General features: G+C 34.6%; 2 protein-coding genes and 1 pseudogene across 3 annotated transcripts in view; 1 reads left to right on the top strand and 2 right to left on the bottom strand.

Annotated features, from left to right (window-relative positions):
- The window catches only part of COG5 (component of oligomeric golgi complex 5), a 283,839-nt gene that overhangs the window by 203,232 nt on the left and 55,845 nt on the right, over nt 1–24,762 (bottom strand). The gene's annotated exons all lie outside the window — the stretch shown is intronic.
- GPR22 (G protein-coupled receptor 22) lies at nt 1,096–10,038 on the top strand. The gene is made up of 3 exons (XM_060020247.1): nt 1,096–1,626; nt 2,572–3,501; nt 5,244–10,038. Exon 3 carries the CDS (start codon nt 5,269–5,271, stop codon nt 6,568–6,570), a length of 1,302 nt encoding a protein of 433 aa, XP_059876230.1. The 5' UTR covers nt 1,096–1,626; nt 2,572–3,501; nt 5,244–5,268; the 3' UTR covers nt 6,571–10,038.
- LOC132430602 (syntaxin-11-like) lies at nt 14,806–16,110 on the bottom strand (annotated as a pseudogene).

Here is a 24,762-nt window from a genome sequence, read left to right as displayed (position 1 = left end):
GATTTTCAAAATTATAAACAGTAACTTCAATTACAAACTAAAAACCTAGCACATATTTTAAAAAATGCACATCACTAACATTCCTAAAATAACGGAAATAGGTAATCAATATTCTAATAATTCAGTGATTTGCAATGACTTCTGTTTTGTTAAGAGATATAGAATCCAGCCACGTTATATACTCAAGTCTAAGAAAAAGGTTTCCTCAATGTGTTCCTCAATATTGAAAATAGAAAATTATTCATAAGTAACCAAAATTAACAGAAATTTAAATTTAAAGTAATATTTTGTTATCTACACCATTGTTTTTAATTCTTTTGACAGCATATCTTAAAATAATTTAGCTTTGTAACTTATGAAGACATGTAATTAACTTCCTTTTTCCTTTACCAATATATTTACCCAATAACATTAGCATACAGCATTAGAGTATAGCAATCCACTAAAAGTACCCATGTTAAAAACAGAAACAGCAGTTGAAATAAAACATGATGGCACATGATCGGTACATATCTACTGAGCACGGGTTACCAGAGGTGAAGACTGAATAGTAATATCAAAAGTAATGCACATGATTAAATCTTTTCATACTGAGACTCTACTAATAGCAGTGGAATTAAAAAAAAAATTGTAGGGTGTAATCACCTTAAATCAAGCTTTATTAATATTTTGAATGAATGAATGAATACCTGAATGAATGACTACTGCAGTCATAATAATATTTAACACCTTGAGATGTTCACAACAATTTGGAATACACAGAGAAGATGACCTGAATACAAACAAACTAGTTGAAATTCAATGTGGTTCACAGTAAAGATGCAGTGCCCTTCTATTTGTAGAACAAAGAATCTCAACAAAAAAACATATATACAACTAAAATATTTTCAAGTGCAATTATCCGAGGCTTTAAAAAGAATATATACATTTTACTATGTAATTCTTTCTTGCCCCCCCCCCAACACCACCACCCTGTATCTTTTTAATGTTTGGCAAAAGTGAACAACAAACCAGAATACGCATTTTTTTAAAGACTAATTTACTCCTGTTCTATTTAAGAGCAACACACAACCACTTATAACTACAGCCTTTTAAAAAAGCATCCTTATATAAAACAGTGGGGGGGGAATCCCTGCTATACATATGAAGCACAATTTAAGCCCAATACAACTGACCAATCAAAATTAGTGAATGCACTGCATCTCTCTGCAGTGGAGAGAAGCCACAAGGTAGGCTGTCATTCTGCAAAAGCTGCCCAGAACAGGCTTTCCTCTGAAAAGCAGTGCCATTCCTTTTTAGAAAGACTGAATCTAAGTGCTGTCTCTGGAGACAAGAAGCCTTCAGTATGTTAAATTACTTTCATTATGTATTTTCAGATGCTTATTGATTCCACAGTAGGAAGAGTGAGAGACTGCAGCAGCCTCCAAGCAGCACTACATGTTCCATACATTAGCAGTACTGCTGAAACAATGGCACAGTACAGACACACATTTTCATTAAGGTCTTTTTCGAAGAGGTGTTTATGACCCTCTTCCCCCAGTCCTCTACTAACCAGTGAACAAAATGAATCAATCAAAACTGGAAATGCTTCAACTACATCAAGAATTTATCAAATCTTTAGCAGAGGTAAGATGTGTTCCTTATTATAGTATTCAGCTGCTTTTGAACCAGCATAGTGGGGTAAAATTACTTTGAAAAATTTCAGCCTAGATTTTAAGAGTTTATTTGCTTAATTCTACTTATTGCTAAACATGTATCTTTTAGATCTATTTATTTTAAGACATGATATGTTTTAAATGTATTTTTTTAGGATGCAATGTTAAATACAAAGAATATTCTTTGTTGAATCACTATGAAGATAGATATCAGCTTTTTAAGTCACTTCAGATATACTGAATATCCTTAATTTCATCACTAGTCTTTCTGAAGTGTTCAAAAAATGCTTATATTTCTTGAAAGAATCAGTTTTACTATTTAGCTATTATTTATTACTCAATTTTAGGTTTATTATTGGGCATGCTCATTGAAAATTATTTAATTTGCAGTCACCTTTTACATCACCCTTTACATTTCAATTACATGAACAGTTCATCGATGGAAATTTATAGTGTTTTATCATGGAATCTGTTTTAATCAGTTAAAATTCAAACCATGTGCTGATAAGCAAGCGACAATATTTTACAGCAGGGAATACTTTAAAATTTATTATAAAGATAAGAGGGAATGACAGTATGTTTAATGTATGCTAATTGCTCATAATCTCTGAAAATACAGGTTAACTTCTAAAATGAGAGCAGAAATTGGTTTAAAAAATACAGCTTTTCTTTCATGGTAATATTTGTAATGTTAACTCTATTACTAAATATTATACTTACAGTCTTTGTTAGGAAAAGAGAATATTTAAAGAAACCGTTAAATTTATGCATAACTATGGCTCTAATAATACAGTTTGCTTACTTTGATAAAAAATACTGTGTATGGTGTTAAATAAACACAACTAAAGTAACTTTCAATTAATAGGAAATTATTAGGAACCCTATTCCTTAACCATTTTTTTTTCTTTTTCACAAGGGCCCAAAGCAGCTAATTCAGTATTTACAACTGACAATATGAAGAATGCATCTGACCCATCACCTCCCTAGCTGTCTGAACCACAAACTGCAGGATATTCTTGCAACAATGATTTTAAGACATTAAGGAGTTAAAACCAGAGAGTATAGGTCTACGTTACTGCTGGGATATAACACATCGACAGTAACCATCCTAAGAAGATGCTATATAAAACAGCCACAAAATGAAAATATAACTGTAAAAGCCTGAAAACAAAATGGTGAGCATTTTTAAAGGGGGAGTTTATAATTTAACATACCAAAATTGTGGAGCCACCAATTCTTGAAGAAACAATGAAACATGGATTGCCAAGAGAATGATATACATTACCAGCAAGCTAAATGAAGCTTTAGCAAGTATTTTTCTGCGCTAAATATTCAGATATTCGTATCAATTGATATTACTAAAGGATTTTTCCATCTGAGTTTTATGACCAATTATGTATCCTCTTCTAATGAAAACAAACCAAATTAAACAGCAGATGGTTTTTATCAAGAGAACATGGACTGGACTTATAACCAAGTTATGTGACCAAGAAATCATTTCAAAATAATGAGGACTGCTATAGAAACAGATTTACATTTGTAACAAAAGGATGTCTAAGTACATTTTAGAAGCTAGAAACCTTATGTTTCTTTTGTTTTCACATGTTCTGGAAAATAAAGAGACATCATCCCATATTCTCTCAAAGGGAAACAATTCCTATCATTTGAGGAAGTTTCTCTCGGTCGTGACTTTTTAAGGCAAAACAAACACAAGTATTTTGTACTGGTCTTTAGAAATTCATCAGCCAACTAAATCTCACAATTCATGCAGTTGAAGTACTGGAGAGAAAAATGAAAGAATTCCTACAAGACATGAAATAAAACACAGCTACTTCACTGTTGTCAGGTAAAAATTCATGTCCAAATCTGTTAATGACATCATGTATCATATTGTGAAAAACTGCTATAGTGAGCCAAAAGGCCCATAAGGCAACAGCAAACAGGTAGGTCAGAAGATGCATGCACCCCACGACACTGTTTAACATTTACAAGAGAAAAGAATCTTGCTCTAGAGTAGATGCATTTTCCTTAATTATCATCTAAATTGACACTCCTGCTTTATTTAATTCTAAATCTAACTGATGTGACAAAGACCTGATGTTTAATCTGTCAGTTCAGAAAATTTGGCACACTTTAAAATTTTCCATTTTTATAGGATTTCAATGCTGGCTAAGACCTTCACTTACCCAAATATATGCCTTTGGTAAGCTCAAAAGAAATTAATAATGTTAGCATTTGTGTTTCTGAAACACTACCTTTAAAATAATATGCATAAATAAAACTATATTCTAAAACTTGTCAAAGGTTACATCAAGTGAAAGGCTAACATGAGTTCTGAAAATTATTAGCTTTTATAATTTGTTATGATTTTGCAGGCAAAATGCTGTACTTGAAATGTGAAATATAGTTGGTTGTATGATTTTATATTTTAACTAAATATACTAATTACTAACATTTTAGCCCAGCAAATCAGACATTATTTTTATAAATTACTCTAAACTTCTATATATTAAAACATAGATATACATGAATTAGCAAGAGTTTGGTTTTTTTCTTTTAATTTTCCTCAAAATGATATACACTGGGTGATTTACACAAAAGGTTTCACAGGAAATGTGTAACTTTAATAGATTCCTCAGAAAATGGGCTTCAGACACTCCTTTTCCCTAAAATTTCATTTTTTGCTTTAAAAATTCTGTTTAATAAAATCAACTGATGCATTCTTTTAAACCACCTTAAAAATGGCTATTTCTTAATATGATATTAAATTTCAATTTTCTCCTTCTACAAGATATGAAAGGGTGTGGTCACAAAATAAATCATTCATTCATAAGAGTGATTAGTGCTCTTTTACTAAGGTCTGTGGTGTTTTACTTCAAAATAATGTCCTTTTTTTTCCAATTTTTATAAGTTTGATTGTTATAAAGTTCAGTGAGCACTTTCACTTAGAAATATGAAATATTTATCATTTGCCTACTTCAGTGGGAAATAACTCCAGATAACCCCAAACACACTGTTGACTGCTGAATATGAATTTCAATCAAGAACACGGACAAAGTGGTTTAAAACAAACTAGTGCTCTGTGCCATTTGTCATTTTAAGTAAACATTTGTCCTGTTCATTTGAAATCTCATGGGAATAATTATACCTACACTAATTGTGCTACAACATGTTAAAATAGCGTTTATTTTCCACCTACTCACAACATTTTAAAATGAAATCTTAAAACACTGGGCTAAAATTAGTTTTGCATACTGGGTAGTTTTATTATACAAAAATATACTGTATCTCAAATAATAACCTTGAAAAACCCAAATAAGGAAAACCTTTTTAGTTTAGTAAACAATTTTGAACTATATAGGAGCAATCCCCAGTACAGTTATTTCTTCAAATGGGGAACCCAATTTCCTTTTACATCAAAACAATGCAAACCTTGATGTTTTCTAATTCTACATTTTCCATTAATAGTTTATAAATTTAAAAATTAAACTAAGTACACAATAAAAAATTTTTTTTACAAAGAACACAGGTTTTGTACGTCATTTAAATTGCCAAATATCAAATAGTTTATTCTATTTCACTTTCTAGGGAAAAAACCAACTGCTCCAAAAGAATGTGTTTTTCTCCCATTCTGGAAATCAACATGCAGTCTGAATCTAACATTACAGTGCGAGATGACATTGATGACATCAACACCAATATGTACCAACCACTATCATATCCATTAAGCTTTCAAGTGTCTCTCACCGGATTTCTTATGTTAGAAATTGTGTTGGGACTTGGCAGCAACCTCACCGTATTGGTACTTTACTGCATGAAATCCAACTTAATCAACTCTGTCAGTAACATTATTACGATGAATCTTCATGTACTTGATGTAATCATTTGTGTGGGATGTATTCCTCTAACTATAGTTATTCTTCTGCTTTCACTGGAGAGTAACACTGCTCTCATCTGCTGTTTCCATGAGGCCTGTGTATCTTTTACAAGTGTCTCAACAGCAATCAACGTTTTTGCTATCACTTTGGACAGATATGACATCTCTGTAAAGCCTGCAAACCGAATTCTGACAATGGGCAGAGCTGTAATGCTAATGATATCCATTTGGATTTTTTCATTTTTCTCATTCCTGATTCCCTTTATTGAGGTAAATTTTTTCAGCCTTCAAAGTGGAAATACATGGGAAAACAAGACACTTCTGTGTGTCAGTACGAATGAATACTACACTGAACTGGGAATGTATTATCACCTGCTAGTACAGATCCCAATATTCTTTTTCACTGTCATAGTAATGTTAATCACATACAGCAAAATACTTCAGGCCCTCAATATTCGAATAGGCACAAGATTCTCAACAGGGCAGAAGAAGAAAGCAAGAAAGAAAAAGACGATTTCTCTAACCACACAACACGAGACTACAGACATGTCACAAAGCAGTGGTGGGAGAAATGTAGTCTTTGGTGTTAGAACTTCAGTCTCTGTAATAATTGCCCTCCGGCGAGCTATGAAACGACACCGTGAACGACGAGAAAGGCAAAAGAGGGTCTTCAAAATGTCTTTATTGATTATTTCTACATTTCTTCTCTGCTGGACACCAATTTCTGTTTTAAATACCACCATTTTATGTTTAGGCCCAAGTGACCTTTTAGTAAAATTAAGGTTGTGTTTTCTAGTCATGGGTTATGGAACAACTATATTTCATCCTCTATTATATGCATTTACTAGACAAAAATTTCAAAAGGTCTTGAAAAGTAAAATGAAAAAGCGAGTTGTTTCCATAGTAGAAGCTGATCCCATGCCTAATAATGCTGTAATACACAACTCTTGGATAGATCCTAAAAGAAACAAAAAAATTACCTTTGAAGATAGTGAAATTAGAGAAAAATGTTTAGTACCTCAGGTTGTCACAGACTAGGGAAAAGGCTAAGTTTCACCAAACCCACACTCAGAAGTTTTAAATTTAAACTGTAAAAAATTACTGCCAAATATAAGAAAAACATTTTAAGTACTGGTTATGTTGTAAATTTTCAATGTAAATGTCAAGATTAGATTAGGTCATATATATTCAATTTCTTCATTACTTAATGTATTTGTTGCATGGCAGTTTGTTAAGGTAATATCATGTGTATATTTTGTCAATATTATGTCCAACAGAAGATATTTATGTAAGTCATATTTTCTAAAGAATAAATACATAGCCTTAAAACACTGTATAACTTTAAAATATAACTGACACAGGTATCCTTGCTCTTTTTTTTTATAAAGTGTATTGTTTCTAAGCCACAAACTATATCTATATGTTAACAACTGGAATAGCATTTTAACATAAAAAGCAAAATTATGGGCTCCAAGCAACCAAAATGATCCAGGATTTTCTATACCACTATATTATGTTTTCTAGCATAGTCTACTTGCTATATAATATTTGATTCATCAAAAATAATGAACTATATATGAAACTTTATCCTTTTTGGAATGTAGGAAATTGTAGGATTTATCAGGATTTTAAAATTCAAGAACCAAAAAACAAACAACCGTGTATATGCACATCAAGATAGGGAAACTTCTGAAATTCAAGTTTATTATGAAAAAGAGACTGATTTTCTAAGATCAAGGGCACTATGCCTATAATATACAAATGAACTGACAATAAAAGGAAGGAAGAAAACTAAGGCTTCTTTCCTCCTTCCTCACTTTGGTTGAGTTAACCCAAATGCTCTGGAAATACAGTATACTGGCAAAAACCAGTGCATTAAAATAAATAGACATCCTAACTTTATTCAAGTCAGCCTTTTTGTATAACAGAAGTTAACTACTAAAATCTGAATACAAGGAAGGAAAAAAAAAGCCTTTATGTCATTATAGAAAAGCCAACTCTTTCTAACTTTAGAAACATAACAACTTTAGAGTCATACAATTTACACAATGTTCCTACACTCTCAGAGCTCCCAAGTGTTTCCAAATATAGTAGTCCTTTTCAACTCTCAAAGTCATTAAAGTGGCAATAAATCTTGTGAATTTTTTTACTCTACACCACGTAATTAAATTTAAAGCATTTTGCCTCCAATCCCCAATTCATGTTAGAAAACTGTGAAATTACTAATCCTAACTATAGATATCAGGTTTGAGAATCTCATATCACACAAGTATTTTCCAATTGTTATAATCTAATAATCTATTGATGAGTGCTAATTATCACTGTACCTGAAAAACAGCAATAAGTTATTTAAAGTAGGCAAATACTTGCTCCCTTGTAATGGGTTAACTGGACAATTCTTTATTGTTTTTTCATACTGTATTCACTAAATCAAGTAGCAACTCATTTTTAAATAAAAAATTTTTATGTCATTCAATAATAATCTCTCATTGAAAGAAACATGTTTTCATTAGGTGGTCTTCTATAATTAAAAATTAAATGTTGGACTGTGAAGAAAACAACCAATTCAATAATATACCACTTTTATGTAAATAAATGAAATTCATCCAATTTAGTTTACTGAATACCTTATCCCTTGGGGAAATGAGAACCATGCAATAGCAGGAATTCATTGAGGTTTACATGACAAATTTAACAGTGATATATTTCTGATAATAATGTTATGTTGACATAATGTCAAATCTTGGCAAAGAAGCGGTTTCCTCCTGCCTTACTTTGTATTCTTTTATGGAATTAAAGAAATGCTTCAATTTGACAAAATGTAGCATAAACAACTAAGACTAATTTTTTGAAAACTTAAAGAGAAATTAGTATTGCATAAAGACATTAAGAAAATTTTCATTCGACAAATATATTTAGCACAGAGTATCTCCTAATATATTCATTTTAAAAATTTTAAATAATTTTGTACTTGGATTTCTGAGCATAAATATTTTAATATTTAGCTTTATAATCTTAATAAAAATTAGACTATTTTTAGAAAAGTCTTCATGTTAAGAAAAATCCATTGTGTTCTAAATATTTTTCATCTTCAAGTCCATAAACATGCCAAAGAACTCAGTTTAAAAACATTCTTCTAATAAATCTGCCTAAACTGCGTTCATGCCCTCTTGTTCTCTGTAATAAGAAATCTAACAAAATAAAGAACAAATAGCAAATATTATAATGTTGCCCTCTAAGCTGTTACTACTTCTACACTTGACACTGGAACTATTAACAAGCATTTCTGCCCACCTGTAATAATCTTTCAGACATACAAAAGTGCACCCACTGGTTTACAACAAAGAATATTCATATCTAGTAGCTTTTCAGTGTTAAATAATATGTAAACCAAAATAACATTTATGTTAAAAGTTCAGCTTTTAAAAACAAGTCACAAATATGTTTGCAATTACTGATCTCAGCTTAAAGAAGAGAATGAGAAGCTTAGATAATTTTTTATTTAAATGTTGTTCAATGAAAAGGTGAAATATTTTTATTTTTCTTATGATGGCCCTTAACACAATGTGTAAATTTTTTACTTTATTTCAAATAATTTTACCAAAAAAGCGTTAATGCTAATTCTTCATGTTAGAATGAAATTTTTAAATGCAAAAGCAATAGAGGTAACAATACATTCAATATGGGATCTTCTTAAAATCATATTTTTCTATCCATATGCCACAAATAATATCAATTTCTATATAGCTAACTGGGTTAGTTCTTGAAAACTACTAAAAACTATTCTTTTAAAAACTAACCAAAGATGAGCTCAACAAGATATGGAACTGTTGTTTTCTCTTTTGTTTCCTAATTTAAGGTCATTGTTATTCTACCAACTAGTACCCAACTGATGTTCAGACATAATAAAAATGAATTATTTACAATGATGCTTTATTAAAAAATGCCATTCATAGCAATGAATAATTCTATACTTCTCCCCCATAATAAGTCAATTTTTAGGTATATGGTCTATTTTTAATCCCCCAAATAAAATTATAGCAAAATCTCAGCTCTCTGGACATTAAAAAATCAAACTCCTCATTTCACTGAGATTAGACTTAAACGTAAAAACCTAAAAGTATAAGAAAGGAAGTGCTTATTCGTAGGGCTTTATTCAATACAGTAATTTCAAGACTACCTTCCAAAGTCAATAGAACTTTTGGTTTTATTATATTTTATGATTGTACATTTAAGTGAGCTTTGTAATTCAATTAACATTTGAATCCTTACAAGGTAGAAGGCATTGTGGCTGAAACTCATATATTACCCTCAGAGCTTAAAATCTAGAATCGAGGTAGTAAAAAGTATGGTAATACTTATGAAAAAAGCAGAATGTGGCAAATGTAAATTAAAAAGAATAAAGTTCTTAACAACCTTAATAAGAAAAGAAGTATGTTGGATTTAAGAACAATATAAACAAAAGCATTGTTGAGGAAAGCTACTAAAGCATATCCTGGAAACAGTAAATTGTTCTCTTTAGAAGAAAAATAATACAGTAGTGAGAAGTTGATATGGTAAGTTAAATTAGAACCAAAAGACAGAGGCCTTAAATGCCAGCAGAGAAATCTGAGCAGGGGAATAACGTGATAAGAAATGAGCTACAGGGAAAAACAAACAAACAAAAAACAGCAATATGTAGAAAGAGTTGATTGAGTAAGACACAGAAATGGGAAGCTGAGAAAGCAAAGAAAACACAGAGGATAGGAAGCTACTGCCATCACCTTGATAGGTAAGGAAAGGCCTGACAACAAGTGCTGGCAGTAGCTCTACAAAGGAGCATACAGATGCGACAGGCAACATCAATGCAGAATCAATACGGTATCCAACTGACTAGAAAGCCAACTGTTATAAGAGAGTGAAGAATTCAAAATGATGGCCATAAAAAGACCACAAGAAATTACATTTCCTCAATGATCTAAGAACTTTTTAAATTATGCTTTGAATAAAGTACATCGGTAACAAGGGCAAAAACAAAAAGAATTTCTGGCAAAGCAGAAAATTCAATTAAGTAAAATAAACAACTATTCAAGAATGTTCTAGTTATTACAAATATCCAAAATGAAAATTCCTATTTGATGTTTTAAATTATCTACTTTATATTTCACATATTGGTTTATTCAGTTTTTCCATTAAACGCATTATTTTCTTCTTTGGTACTTTTTTCAATTATAAACAATGGCAAAATTCCAAGGTATACAAAGCAAAAAATATAAATATGATCCTTTGCTTCTTTCCTAATAATTTATTATAAATATCCATCCAACTCATTATATACATATCACCTTCATTCCTTGCTAATGGTTGCGTAAGAATAATTTTTAAAAATTAAAAAATCATATAAGCAATGTTTCTAAAAATAATATTGATAAAATATCAAATACTTAAACCTTTTTCTATTATAATTAAATAGCTTCAAGCTACGCTTCAAAAAGGTAAGAAAGGTAACTTAGCAAACTGTGAAGCAGGTTCTTTTTCTAAATGGAAGTTAAAAGCAAGGGAAAAACCATAAAATAATTTATTTCTTTTCTTCCTTTCCACTCAGTAAGAAATATAAAAACTAGAGAAAACTTTTGACACCTATTTTCTTTACATCTCAGAGATAGACACCTGTGTGAGACCCCTATGGGACTGGCGTGAAGTCAAGGAAAGCTAAATGTGAGATGACTAATAATAAATCTTAGGGAAGAGAGAAGCTCAGATCACAATATAAACAAGAAATATAAGGAGATAATTAAACCCAGATAAGACAGGAAAAAGATCTAAAATACTCAGAGATGCTCAACTCTTAAGAGAAATACAAAGAGAACACAGAACTGTGGGTTAGAGAGTTCACAAAAGAAAGCTAATTTGAAGACTTGCTAAAAAGCATTCCAAACAATGAAAGGATTAAAATAAAACCCAGACAACAGATAGACTGGACAGATTAGTAATATGATAACATATATTACATCATAAGAAGTAGAATGAAAGAATATTATAACAATTCACAAACATCTGGAACACAGTAGTACTGAGATGTAGAAACAAAAGGAAAATTGGGTTCATCGTTAATACGAAAGCTATCACCTTCGAAAGAATACTCATTTTTATGAGAGAAAAAGAGATGAGCAAATTTAACACAGTAATATTTCTCCCCGGCTCATGATAAAATAAGGTGTGAAAAAAACCCTAAGTATCCCTACCCTTCTATTCACACTTTTTTTTTTTTTTTTTTTTTTTACAGACCTCTATAAGCTGTATCCATGGTTTTCAAGCATGACAGCTTTGTACTTCCACCAGCAAGTGGTAAAAAGCACTGTCATTCCTATCAGGGCCACCAATATCAACTCCATACCATTATCAAACCAGAAGCATCAAGTAAGATAAAAAAGGAGAGCTCAGTCTGTCTGGGATTGAGGTCATTTCCCTCACCCTGCTTCCATGAAAGCGATTATGTCATATTTCTGAGAGACATTAAGCAAGACAGACTACCAAAACACATCCACCAATTTTTCAGGGAGAAAAGAAAAAGCAGCAAGAGAAGATAATAACGTTATGAGGAATCACTTTCCACTCAGACAGTTCTGGACATATAACACTAATAAGGGATGCAAAATGAAAAATTTTTAATTTAACATAAAAAATTTTAATGCTAACAATGAGAGTTCTGGCCATATGAGACACAGACTGTAGGAATGAGAAATACATATGGGACTGATATATATACACAGCAGCCTTTAATATTATACACAATCCCATATGTCATATGGTATGTGGAATACTGATTGGGTAAAGAAGAACCAAACATATGTATTTCACTCTAATATTGTTAATGCCTCACTCAGAAATGTAAAAAATCAAACTACATAATATACACTTAAACAATTTTCTTCCCAATTCTTAAAAAGCTGCAGTCTTTCTTTTGCTGTTGAATTTTTTCCAAGTATCACTTCTTACAAGCAACAAAATGCTAGCAAACTGTAGTTACCTAAATTTATTAAACTGTATTTAATCCACACAATAAAATAATGGTCTGTAATACTAATATCACCTTTCATAATGCTTCCCCAAAAAAGTGACTGATAAATACTAATGGAAGAGTAAATATTTGTGAAATTGAAAGGAACAATTTTTAAACTTCTGACCCTACGGAACCTTGTTTAGGAGAGAGTTGCTCAAACTATAGCCCACCTACATCAGAACCTCTATGGTGTCTGTTTGGAAACTGCAGTTTCTGGGCCCCACCTTTACGTTAGGAGTCAGAACAGCTATGGCTGCAGCCCTGAATAATAAGTTTTAATAAGTACCCTCAGGTGATTTGTGTGCTAAAGCTTAAGGACCATTACTTTATATACCAGAAGACAGACTGTGTATCAAAGTGACAGACATTCAAGTAACTAATAAATGAAAAGATATAGAAGCAGCTCTGAACTCAATTCAGGCCACAGTGCCTTCTTAAGGAAAAAATTTTTAAGCTTACTTCATTTTAACTAATAAAATTTTAATTGAACCATATATACTATAGTTCAGCAGGACATCTGTTTCCTTAAGAAATAAAATTCTATTTTCTAAAAAGAAGTTACCTAGGCAGAAGTTTCCTTTAAAAATCATATACTCAGAAGATAAAATAGTACTAAACATAAAGAAGATGACACTATAAAGTGTTACTTTCACTTCATTCAGCCAAAATATTCTGTCAATTATAAACTGCACAACTAGTGTTTGTCATAATGTTATCTTATTCTGACCAGAAGGTAAGCACTACACTGGCATATTTTTGCTCATTTCAATACAAAACTTATTACTTCTAAAATAAGTTCTCAGGGAAAATACTAAAAAACTCTATTTTGTGTATCTTTTGAACAGATGTCACTAAAGTTAGGTAGATGGTTTGAGTCAAACATTTTTCCTTTATTATTGTAATTTCCTTTGTTTGTGCCATCAACACAATTTAGGAAATATTCAGCTACTCTTTGGTAATTTATGACTACTTTAATTTCCTATTCTGTTTTATAACAGTTTAAGTAACAATGGTATTCAGCGTTACTTAAATACTTCAAATGGTATTACAGAAGCACTACCCTGGGAACATTTCTTTTTAACCCTTTCACTAAGAATTCTTTCCAACAACACTGATATTATTTTCTGTTGTAATTCTTTTGCTTTTTTAGCATTTTCACTGAATCACAGAACCAACAGAACCATAGAGTGAGTTAGCATTATTGAAAATGGGCTGCTAGTGAATACAATTTAAATATATAAAGAAAACAGTTTAGGTGATTGAATATAGCCACCTTACAGAAAAACATGTGCCAAAAAATACATTTCAGATAAACAATGACTTTGGTGTAGGGCTTCCTGGAGTTTCATAAATCCCCTGAAATTGTGTGCAAAATTTAATGTGTATCTGTATGCGTGCTTTTTCCCTGCAGCAAACATCTACAAATTCAAAAAGATCCTCACAAGAGCATGTCGTCGAAAACTAAAACAAAAACTTTTTTTTTTTAATTATTATTATTTTTTTTAACCACGCCACGCGGCATGCAGCATCTTAGTTCCCCAACCGGGGATCGAACCCACGCCCCCTGTAGTGGAAGCACGCAGTCTTAACCACTGGACTGCCAAGGAAGTCCCTAAAACAAAAATTATTCTTAGTGTTAGGAAGAAAGTAGGAAAGCAAAATTGGTAAATATTATACATAATTTATTTATAGCCTTCCTTATTCTAAGAAAAATATAAGACAACTTTTAAAAGCATCCAATTTTAGATAAATTAAATGAGGAAATAAATATAATAAAATCAGATCAAACAGAATGAAAAGAACGAGAAAAGTTAAATTAAAATTAATCCTGGTTGGGCTTCCCTGGTGGCGCAGTGGTTGAGAGTCCGCCTGCCGATGCAGGGGACACGGGTTCGTGCCCCGGTCTGGGAAGATCTCACGTGCCGCGGAGCAGCTGGGCCCGTGAGCCATGGCCGCTGAGCCTGTGCGTCCGGAGTCTGTGCTCCGCAACGGGAGAGGCCACAACAGCGAGAGGCCTGCGTACCACAAAAAAAAAAAAAAAAAAAAGAAAGAAAGAAATGCAGGCAGCATCAATGGAGAAGAGGAACCATTACATTAAATTCTTTTTCTCTTCTCTCCCAAGCACTTATTTTTCCTTTTTTTTTTTAAGTGTTAAATGTGATTTTAATAAGTAGAGGAGATGAGCAGAAAGAAGATATACATCCAGGTGGGAATCACATAGCATAAACCAGATGAAGAATCAGAAATGGAAGATGTGCAGTTTTTCCCAAGGTCAGTTCACTCGAAAATGAACACAACCGCGGTACTTTCAGGATCGGTTAAATGAAGTCTTGATAAGGAGCTCATACTGTGAGCCGATGCAGAACTGACTTCCTCCAAGAGGTCCATGTACAAACAAACATGCCTTGGACATGTATTATAGAGTAAGCTACCACATCTGTTCCTTATTTGGCTTCCTTTAAGAGGCAAGGGTGCTATGTGCCACATAATGACCTCACAATCCAAGTACGGGCTGGACTGGAATTCTGGGACCTCGAGTTTTTTCCTTCTCTAAAGACTGAGGTCCCTAGGGATTAGGGCAACTCACCCCAGTGCAGACAGCCTCAAAATCTTTCCCAGTGTGCTTCCCCCCACCATTCCGATCGGGGATGGGGTGTGGCGGCCTGGGCCCCCTGCTAGTTGAGGCAGGGGCAGCAGAAGCAGCAGACGGTCCGGCAGGGGTTCTTCTTCTTGTACTGCACGGCCTTGCGCACCTGCACCTTGTCCTGGCCGGTGTAGTCGAGTGTCTTCTGCACGTTGAACTCGATGACGTCCGGGGTATCAGCCTGCTGCTCCACCAGCATGGCCATCTGCAGGAAGAGGTCGTGCAGGTCGCAGATGCGGCTCTCCAAGCCGCAGCATCTCACGGTGGCGGCTCGATCTCGTTGACGGCCGCCCGCACACCCTTCACGTCCGCCAGCAGGTTCTCTGAGAACACGTCCCACTTGCCTTGTTCGAACATGTCCTCGATCTGGTCGCCTGACATGTCCTTGCCCATGATCTCCAGGTGGCGCTGGATGCGGATCTTGCAGTTTTCGCGCTGCTTCATCTCGGCCTGGTTGTACTCGTGCATGGCGGCCTGGGAACGGGTGGGTGAGAGCGCTGTACCGTGCGCGCCTGATGTGCGCCACGGGCGAGTGCGCGCCGTGCTGCGACTCAGCGTCCTCGCTCAGTGCCTTCATGGCGCTCAGCTTGCGGTGGATGCTCTCGCCCTGCACCTTGATGTCCTTGGCAAGAGTTGATGCGGCGCTTGATGATACTGAGGCGCCGCACGGACGTGAGGAAGCGGGTGTTCTGCTTTCCCAGCCGCTTCACGTCGGCAGTCAGCTGCTGGTTTTTATCCTGAAGGTCCTGGATGTCTCGGTACCAGGATTCCAGGATGTGGTCCGTCTTGAACATGATATCCTCGGGAGGTGAGTCAAATTCATCGTCCTTGTCTGGGAACTTCTGTTCATATCGCTTGGTTACTCCACAAGTTCTACTAACCGGTCCTTCATTATGCTTTGGGGTTGAGATGTGGTTTTCTTCTCTTTTTCCTCTTCATCCATTTTGTCCCCTTGCTGCAGTTCCATGTCTTCATTTGTCTTATTTTTCCCTTTAACACACTCTTCAGATGGACTGATTCTTTCCTCAAAGATGGTTTATAATTTCTGTGAGTTCATGGACCACAACCAGCATTCTTTCCTGGCCAGATTCAACAGACAGTCTTTCCTTGAGGATACCTGCTTTGGGGATGATGATCTTGTTGAGAAGACTTTCGAGAGCTGACAGATGTTCCTCTCAGGTCCACAGCTCCTTACCTTACCTATCCCAGTGTGAGCAGGAATCCTTGGTAGGAGCTGACATGGCCTTGCGTCACTAGCTCTGGGTGTTGAAAGCTGGCCGCTCCATCTGATTTCTTGAAACCCTATTCTTTTTTTTGAATTTTATTGTATTTATTTTTTATACAGCAGGTTCTTGTTAGTTATCTGTTTTATACGTATTAGTGTATATATGTCAATCCCAATCTCCCAATTCATCCCACCACCACTGCCCCCCACCACTTTAACCATTACATTAAAATTTTTTTAATTGCTTTTAAGCTGTACAAGTCCTTCAACTTCCACTAACAAATAATATTGTTACAGCCTCTACCCAAAATTTACAAAAGTCCCAACTTCACACAATTCTTTTGTCTTAGAGCACTTTTTGGTTCTCATTAGCACCTCCACCAGAGTACAAGTGGAAGAAATAAATAATAAGTGCAAGGAGAAGTCCTCTTCTTACTAGCTGTGTGATCCTAGGAATGTTACTTGTCTCATCCAGACTCTGTTTCCCCAACTGCAAAATGGTAACATCTACCTCAGAGGCTGTTGTGAAACCTCAATGAGATAAAATATATACAGTGTTTAGCACAGTACTTGCCACAAAGCAAACAATGACAGCTTTTATCATTTTTCTGAAATTTTATTTTTTTAATGTATTTTCAATTCAATTATGTCATGTAGTTACCAAAAAAATCACTATGTATTGATTACTGTAGTTCCTCAAAAAGTACTTTTTCTCGTCTCAGTATTTGAGATCTGATTTTCACTTTACTGTGTTTATTCTACATCAGTGCCCAACTTGAACTTGAATATCTTCATAGTAATACTTCACTATTGTGTTACCAGAAAAAATACACAAGAAATGTATATTATGCGATTTTTTAAGAAAAAACAAAAAAGATGTCATTTTTGTACATATAAGAGTAGAACACACGACCACATATGATGACGTATAACCACTGTCACTTTCAAAATATATAAATTCATCCTTTAGTTCTATTTCTAAAGAAAGAAGGATAAGAGGAAAGCAATATTGGAGGGACCTACTATATGCTAGACAAGGTTGAAAGCAATCTATAATTTTGTCTCATTAAATCTACCCAAAAGTCCTTTGAAATCTGAGAGAATTTACCTTGTCGATATTCACACAGTTAGCAGGAGCGATGCAAATGGGATTTAAATCAAGCTCTAGATGGCTTCAAAGCCTATGTTCTCCTGTCTCTTAATCACAAACTACATAGCAGGAACAATTACATTACTTTATGGTATAATTTTATGACATTCTGAAGTCTCTAAAATGTTAATAAAGTGAATACTACTTTGATGGAAGAAAAGTTTGTGTATACTGTGCTTTTCTAGTTATTACATTAAAATAACTAGCCTGCAAGTGCCCATTCAACAAAATTTGTTCATAAATCATTTATCCTCAGTACAAGTCTTCCCAGCTACTCCTTTTCAGTTTTTATTTTCATTGCTACATTTTAACCTACTCTAGAATATCAATTTCATTACTTTGTTTTAGGGAGAAAGTCTCCACATCAATTAGATGTCTGTTCTTAAGTATCCCCAAACCTTATTTTTAAAAAAACAAACAATACGTTCTCTCTCTCCTCCACCCTCTGTCCAGCAATTACCACTGTTCAGTATTTATGGAGAAGACCAAGCCGAATTTCTCAGAACACAGTTTAAAAACGAACAAGAGGGCTTCCCTGGTGGCGCAGTGGTTGAGACTCCGCCTGCCGATGCAGGGGACAAGGTTCGTGCCCCGGTCCGGGAAGATCCCACATGCCGCGGAGCAGCTGGGCCCGTGAGCCATGGCCGCTGAGCCTGCACGTCCGGAGCCTGTGCTCCGCAACGGGAGAGGCCACAACAGTGAGAGGCCCGCGTACCGCAAAAACAACAACAAAAATATAAATAAATAAATGATAAAAACGAACAAGATTTTGAACTACTAACCTTACTAGGAAATTCTATGAAAAATGTTCTGTTCACATTTTTCTTCCTGTATTGAGATTCTGACTAAATATTATTCTTATTTCTGTTAGAAGTTAAGTAACTATGGCTCATAACCAGGCTCCATCACATGCCTATAACCAGATCTGGAATAACATCCTACAAGCATCCCGAAGACCAAGAATGAACATAACTGTAAAACAGAAACAGTCTTAGAGACAAGCACACAGTAGGGTTTTAAAACATATGTATCAGCAGAGAATTGAATATGTAAACCTGATTAGAATAAAAAGTAGTTTTCTTGTACTCCCAAATTATTTACCTGTAAAACCTTAAATTGGCCTGAGGCCATTATTTGTTTCTTAACAGCAACAGGGGAAAAAAATGTATAATTAGCCATGATATCAGAAGAGTATGCAGGATACTTTATAAGCCCTATCCCATTACAGCTGTTTACTTTAAAAATGTTAGTTAACATTTCATATCTGTGTATAAAAAAGGTGTGTTTCCTGCCAATAAAAAGACATATAACTCTGGCACTTTCTTCTTGAGGAGAACCAGGACACATTAAAACACTGTATTTTATTTTGTTTTGACTCTAATGTCTTTCTAGGGCAGAACTTTACAGATCAGCCATTCTCTTTCCTCCAAAACACAAAGAATCCTCCTTCCATGTAGCTGATATGGTATAGATGCATTTGTTTCTTATTTGCTGCCAGAACAAACTACCACAGACTTAAGAGGCCTGAAAGCTACAAATTTATTATCTTCCAGTTTTGGAGGTTAGAAGTCCAAAATGAGTCACAGTGGGCTAAAATCAAGGTGTTGGCATAGCTGCATTCCTTTCTGGAAGTTCTAAGGGAGATACCATCTCCTTGCTCATTCAATTTGTTAGCAGAATTTAATTCCTTCAGGTTGTAGCACTGAGGTCCCCATTTCCTTGCTGCCTGTGAGCTGGGGACAGTTCCCAGCTACTAAAGGACATCTGCATGTCCATGAGTCCCTTCCTTTATCTTCACAGCCATCAATGGCAGGTTAAGTACTTTCATGGTTCAAATCTCTCCTGCCTCTTCTTCTACCATTGCAGCTCTCTGGCTCACTCTTCTGCCTTCCTCTTTCACTTTTATAAACTCAAGTATTTAGAATGGTCCCATCTGGATAATCCAGACTAATCTCCGATCTCAAGGTCCATAACCTTAATCACATTTGTGAAGTCCCTTCTGCCACATAAGGTAATATATTCAAAGGTTCCAGTGACTAAGATGAGAATATCCTTGAGGGGGCGCACTATTGTGCTTACCATACAACACCACATGCTGAGCTGCACTGACTTGAAGCGAGGAACAAAAGAGCATGTCACCACCTTTTGGCTAAAGAAGAAAAGTTCTTAGGATAAAACAGTTCAAAATGCTAAGCAATCTTCATCAAATACTACTACTATCAGAGAATCCATCAATTTAAGTAGACATTATCATTAAATCCTTACTTCTTTTTAAATGGAAAAACACCTAAATATATTAACAACTTACTCAAAGCTAACTATATTTCTCACTGTAAAATAGCACTGGTTTCTACCATTAGGCTCTCTCTCTGTTCACTTTCTTTATGTTCCACAAATCTTTATCTGGAAGAAAGCTTCTCACAAAGCTAAAGACACACTGGAAGACACACAGGCTTAGATGAGGTTTTCTGAAAACCATGACACTTTTTCTATCACAGAAACAAAAATGAATTTGTTAAAATGGTAATAAGACCCATGAGTGCAAGACAACCAGCCAGAATCTTAGAATCCCCATATTAAATATATCTGAAGACTAAAGAAAGGGTGTTGCTGCTTTAAACTAGTTTTGGAAAAGCGAAAGAATAACTTCTATGGGTATAATTTTTCTGTTGCTCTTCTAAGTAAACGAAAGACTTGCCTTAGAGAATAGATGAACAGAGAGAAAAAAGATCCCATAAAACTGATTTTAGTCTTTAAGTAAAAATTTCCACAAAATGTCATCCTTCCAAAACAAAGTAATAACTTTTAATACCAGTAGACTCCAAAAGGCAAAGTAATGATAAAGTGCCTTGGCAAATTTATTGTTCTAAGTCTGTAAGGTTACTTAGACTCTATGAAACGTTCTTGTATCCATTCATTCTTTGGGAATACAGAGATTTTATATACATAAAATTCAAGTCTGCACTGAACATTACCTCTAAGCATATTTAAAAACTAAAATTAGTTTGGAATCTCAACCTACAGAAATTTTTATCAAAGTGATTCAAATTTACAATGCTCATTTGATTTTATGGACTTTGGGTGCATATGCGCAAAAGGCACATACGAATTATTTTAGTCTAGTTTCCACTAATGGCAGAGTAAATTGGTCAAGCATAGTTTCCTGCAGATAATTTCTAAACCTAGATTAGCCATTTTTAAGAACACACTTATTTGAAGGCCCTGGAAAGTGATCAAAGGCAGGAACATAGGGAAGGAAGGGTTACATTTGAAATATATAAATTTCAATGGGTAAGGATTCCAAGTTTGGCGTTTTTTGCCTAAGGGCACTGACCACCATTACCGCCATCAACTCCCATTCCAATGCCCACAGTTCTTGCAGCAGAAAAATACAGATTTACAGTCCAGAGATGGTAGAGAACACGAATTAAGACAGAGTAACTATAAATTTAGAAAGAAAAATCCTAAAAAGAATAGAGCCACAGCAGGAGCAAGACCCAAATCCCTGGCTTACCATTAAAATATACACATGGGGGAGAAGGGAGGACCCAGGAGCAGGGGGAGAAGGGAGGATCCAGGAGGATGGGGAAAAGCAAGCAAAAATCAGAGGGGTGTCTACCAGTAAAAGACTGGCAAGCCATGTGAGTTTACTGCTGTTTTTAGACTGATGGTTTTCCCCAAACAGTACACAGCTCAAGCAGCAGAAAGCTGGGGCCTTACTATAACTTGAGGTGTCACAGGACAGAGCTCAGAGCTGAAAGAGCAACTGGAAATTTAGGAAGGAAACTCTAAAGGAAAAAAAGATACACAAAACCTGAGGCCCATGATCTTAGTATCAACTCTGACAAAATTCTTGGTGACATCTAAACTACAGAGGTACAGGGCTGATCTATCTATCAGGTACCAGGTTACTAAAGCAATAGCTATAAACCAGAAGAACTGAGCAGAGATGAAGACCACACAGTACAGGGGAAAGAATGTGTAGCTTGAGATCAGAGAACTTAACTGCCAGCTGGAACAATAACAACAAAAAACAATCCTCAGAGAACACAGTAGAATCTCAAATGACAAATATATTATCCACAATGTCCAGTTTTCAACCCAAAATTACTCCATATGTTGTATCAACAGTACAGAATAGAGAGCCCAGAAATAAACCCATACACCTACCTTCAACAAAGGTGGCAAGAATACACAATGGAAAAAAGACAGTCTCTTCAGCAAGTGGTTGGGAAAAGCTGGACAGCCACATGTAAATCAATGAAGTTAGAACACACCCTTATACCATATACAGAAATAAGTCCAAAGTGGCTTAAAGACTTAAATATAAGACACTACACCATAAAACTCCTAGAAGAGAACACAGGCAAAACATTCTCTAACGTAATTCGTATCAATGTTTTCTTAGGTCAGTCTCCCAACGCAACAGAAATAAAAGCAAAAATAAACAAGTGGGACATAATCAAACTTAGAAGCTTCTGCATAGCAAAGGAAACCATAAACAAAACAAAAAGACAACCTATGGATTGGGAGAAAATATTTGCAAACAATGTGACCGACAAGGGCTTAATTTCCAAAATATACGAACAGATCATACAGCTCAAAACCAAAAAAAAAACAAACAACCCACTCAAACAATGGGCAGAAGACCTAAATAGACAATTTTCCAAAGAAGACATACAGATGGCCAACAGGCACATGAAAAGATGCTCAACACTGCTAATTATTAGAGAAATGCAAATCAAAACTACAATGAGGTTATCACCTCACACCAGTCAGAATGGCCATCATTAAAAAGCCTAGCAATAACAAATGTGGGAGAGGGTGTGGAGAAAAGGGAACCCTCATACACTGTTGGTGGGAATGTAAGTTGGTAACAGCCACTATGGAGAACAGTATGGAGGTTCCTTAAAAAACTATAATAGAGTTACCATAGGATCCAGCAATCCCACTCCTGGGTATATATCCGGAGAAAACTATAATTCAAAAAGATACATGCACCCCAATGTTCACAGCAGCACTATTTACAATAGCCGAGACAGGGAAGCAAACTAAATGTCCATTGACAGATGAATGGATAAAGAAGATGTGGTATATAGACACTATGGAATACTATTTGGTAAAAAAGAATGAAATAATGCCATTTGCAGCAACACGGATGGACCTAAAGAATATCATACTAAGTGAAGTAAATCAGAAAGAGAAAGACAAATGCCATATGATACTTATATGCAGAATCTAAAATATGACACAAATGAACTTATTTATGAAACAGAAACAAACTCACAGACAGAAAACAAACTTATAGTGCCCAAAGAGGAAAGGAAGTGGGGGAGGGATAAATTAGGAGTTTGGGATTAGCAGATACAAACTACGTACTATATATAAAATAAATAAACAACAAGGTCCTACTATATAGCACAGGGAACCATAGTCAGAATCCTGTAATAAACCATAACAGAAAAGAATATTAAAAAGAATGTATATATATATGTATAACTGAATCATTTCTCTGCACACCAGAAACTAACACAATACTGTAAATCAACTATACTTCAATAAAAAATTATTCCACATGCAAAGAAACAGATGTACATAACCCATACTCATGAAAAAAAATTTTAAAGGCAGATCAAAGAAATTGACTCTGCAAGTGGGCTCATACAAGGGATTTAGTAGACAATGACTTCAAAACAGCTAATATTTCACCTGAAGTAATTCAACATAAGCACTAAGTAGATTGTGCTAAATTAAAGATGCATGTTGTAATCCCTAGGAATTGCTGCAAAAATAATATAAACTTATAGCTAAAAAGTTCATAGACAAAATAAAATGGAATACACAGAACTATCTTATTAACACAAAGAAAACAAGAAATTCCAACAAAGAAAAGCCTAGGACCAGATGGCTTCACTGGTGAATTCTACCAGACATCTAAAGAAGAATAAATACCAAAAACTTCTCAAACTGTTCCAAAAATTGAAGAGAAGGGAACACTTCCTAACTCATTCTATTAGGTCAGCATTACCCTAATATCAAAACCAGACAGAGACACTACAAGAAAAGAAAACTGCAAGCCAATATCTCTTATAAATATAGATGCGGGAATTCCCTGGCAGTCCAGTGATTAGGATTCCATGCTTTTACTGCCAAGGGCGCAGGTTCGATCCCTAGTCAGGGAACTAAGACCCTGCAAGCCATGCGGCAGAGCCAAAAAAAACCCATATATATGTATGCAAAAATCCTCAACAACATACTAACAAACTGAATTCAACAACATATTAAAAGGATTATAGACTGTGACCTAGTGGGATTTATCCCTGGTATACAAGAATAGGTCAACATACAAAAATCAAAGCAAGAGACCACATTACTACAATGAAGAGGGAAAAAAACCACATGGCCATCCTGATGCAGAAAAAGCATCTGACAAAATTCAACACACTTTTGCAATAAAAACACTAAGTACATTAGAAATACAAGAGAATTTCCTCAGCATAATAACAGTCATACATGAAAAACACACAGCTAACATCATACTCAATGATTAAAGACTGAATGCTTTTCCCTAAGATCAGAAACAAGGTAAGGATGTCCGCTTTCACCACTTCTATTCAACAAAGTACTGAAAGTTCTAGCCTGCACAAACAGGCAAGAAAAATAAATCAAAGGCATTCAAAGTGGAAAGGAAGAAGTAAAATTATCTCTGTTCACAGATGACAAGATCTTATATGTAGAAAACCCTAAAGACCACACACACACACACACACACACACACACACACACACACACACACACACACAGCTAAAAAATGAATTCAGCCAAGTTGCAGGACACAAAATCAACAACACACAAAAATCAGTTGTATTTCTATATACTAGCAATGAACAATTCAATAATAAAGAAAACAATTCCATTTACAAAAGTATTATAAAGAATAAAATACTTAGGAATAAATTTAATTAAGGAGGCTGAAAGCCTTATGCATTGAAAACTATAAAAGACTGCCAAAAGAAATTAAAGATCTAAATAAATGGAAAGACATCTGTGTTCATGAACTAAAAGCCTTAATACTTTAAGGTGACAATACCACCCAAAATGATCTACAGACATAATACAATCCCTATAAAATTCCCAAAGGCATTTTTTTACAGAAATAGAAAAACTCA

This window comes from Delphinus delphis, chromosome 9, assembly GCF_949987515.2.
Source record: "Delphinus delphis chromosome 9, mDelDel1.2, whole genome shotgun sequence".
NCBI classification, from domain to species: domain Eukaryota; kingdom Metazoa; phylum Chordata; class Mammalia; order Artiodactyla; family Delphinidae; genus Delphinus; species Delphinus delphis.
The sequence above is the reverse complement of the archived record's forward strand: the minus strand, read 5'-3'. Positions and strand labels throughout refer to the sequence as shown.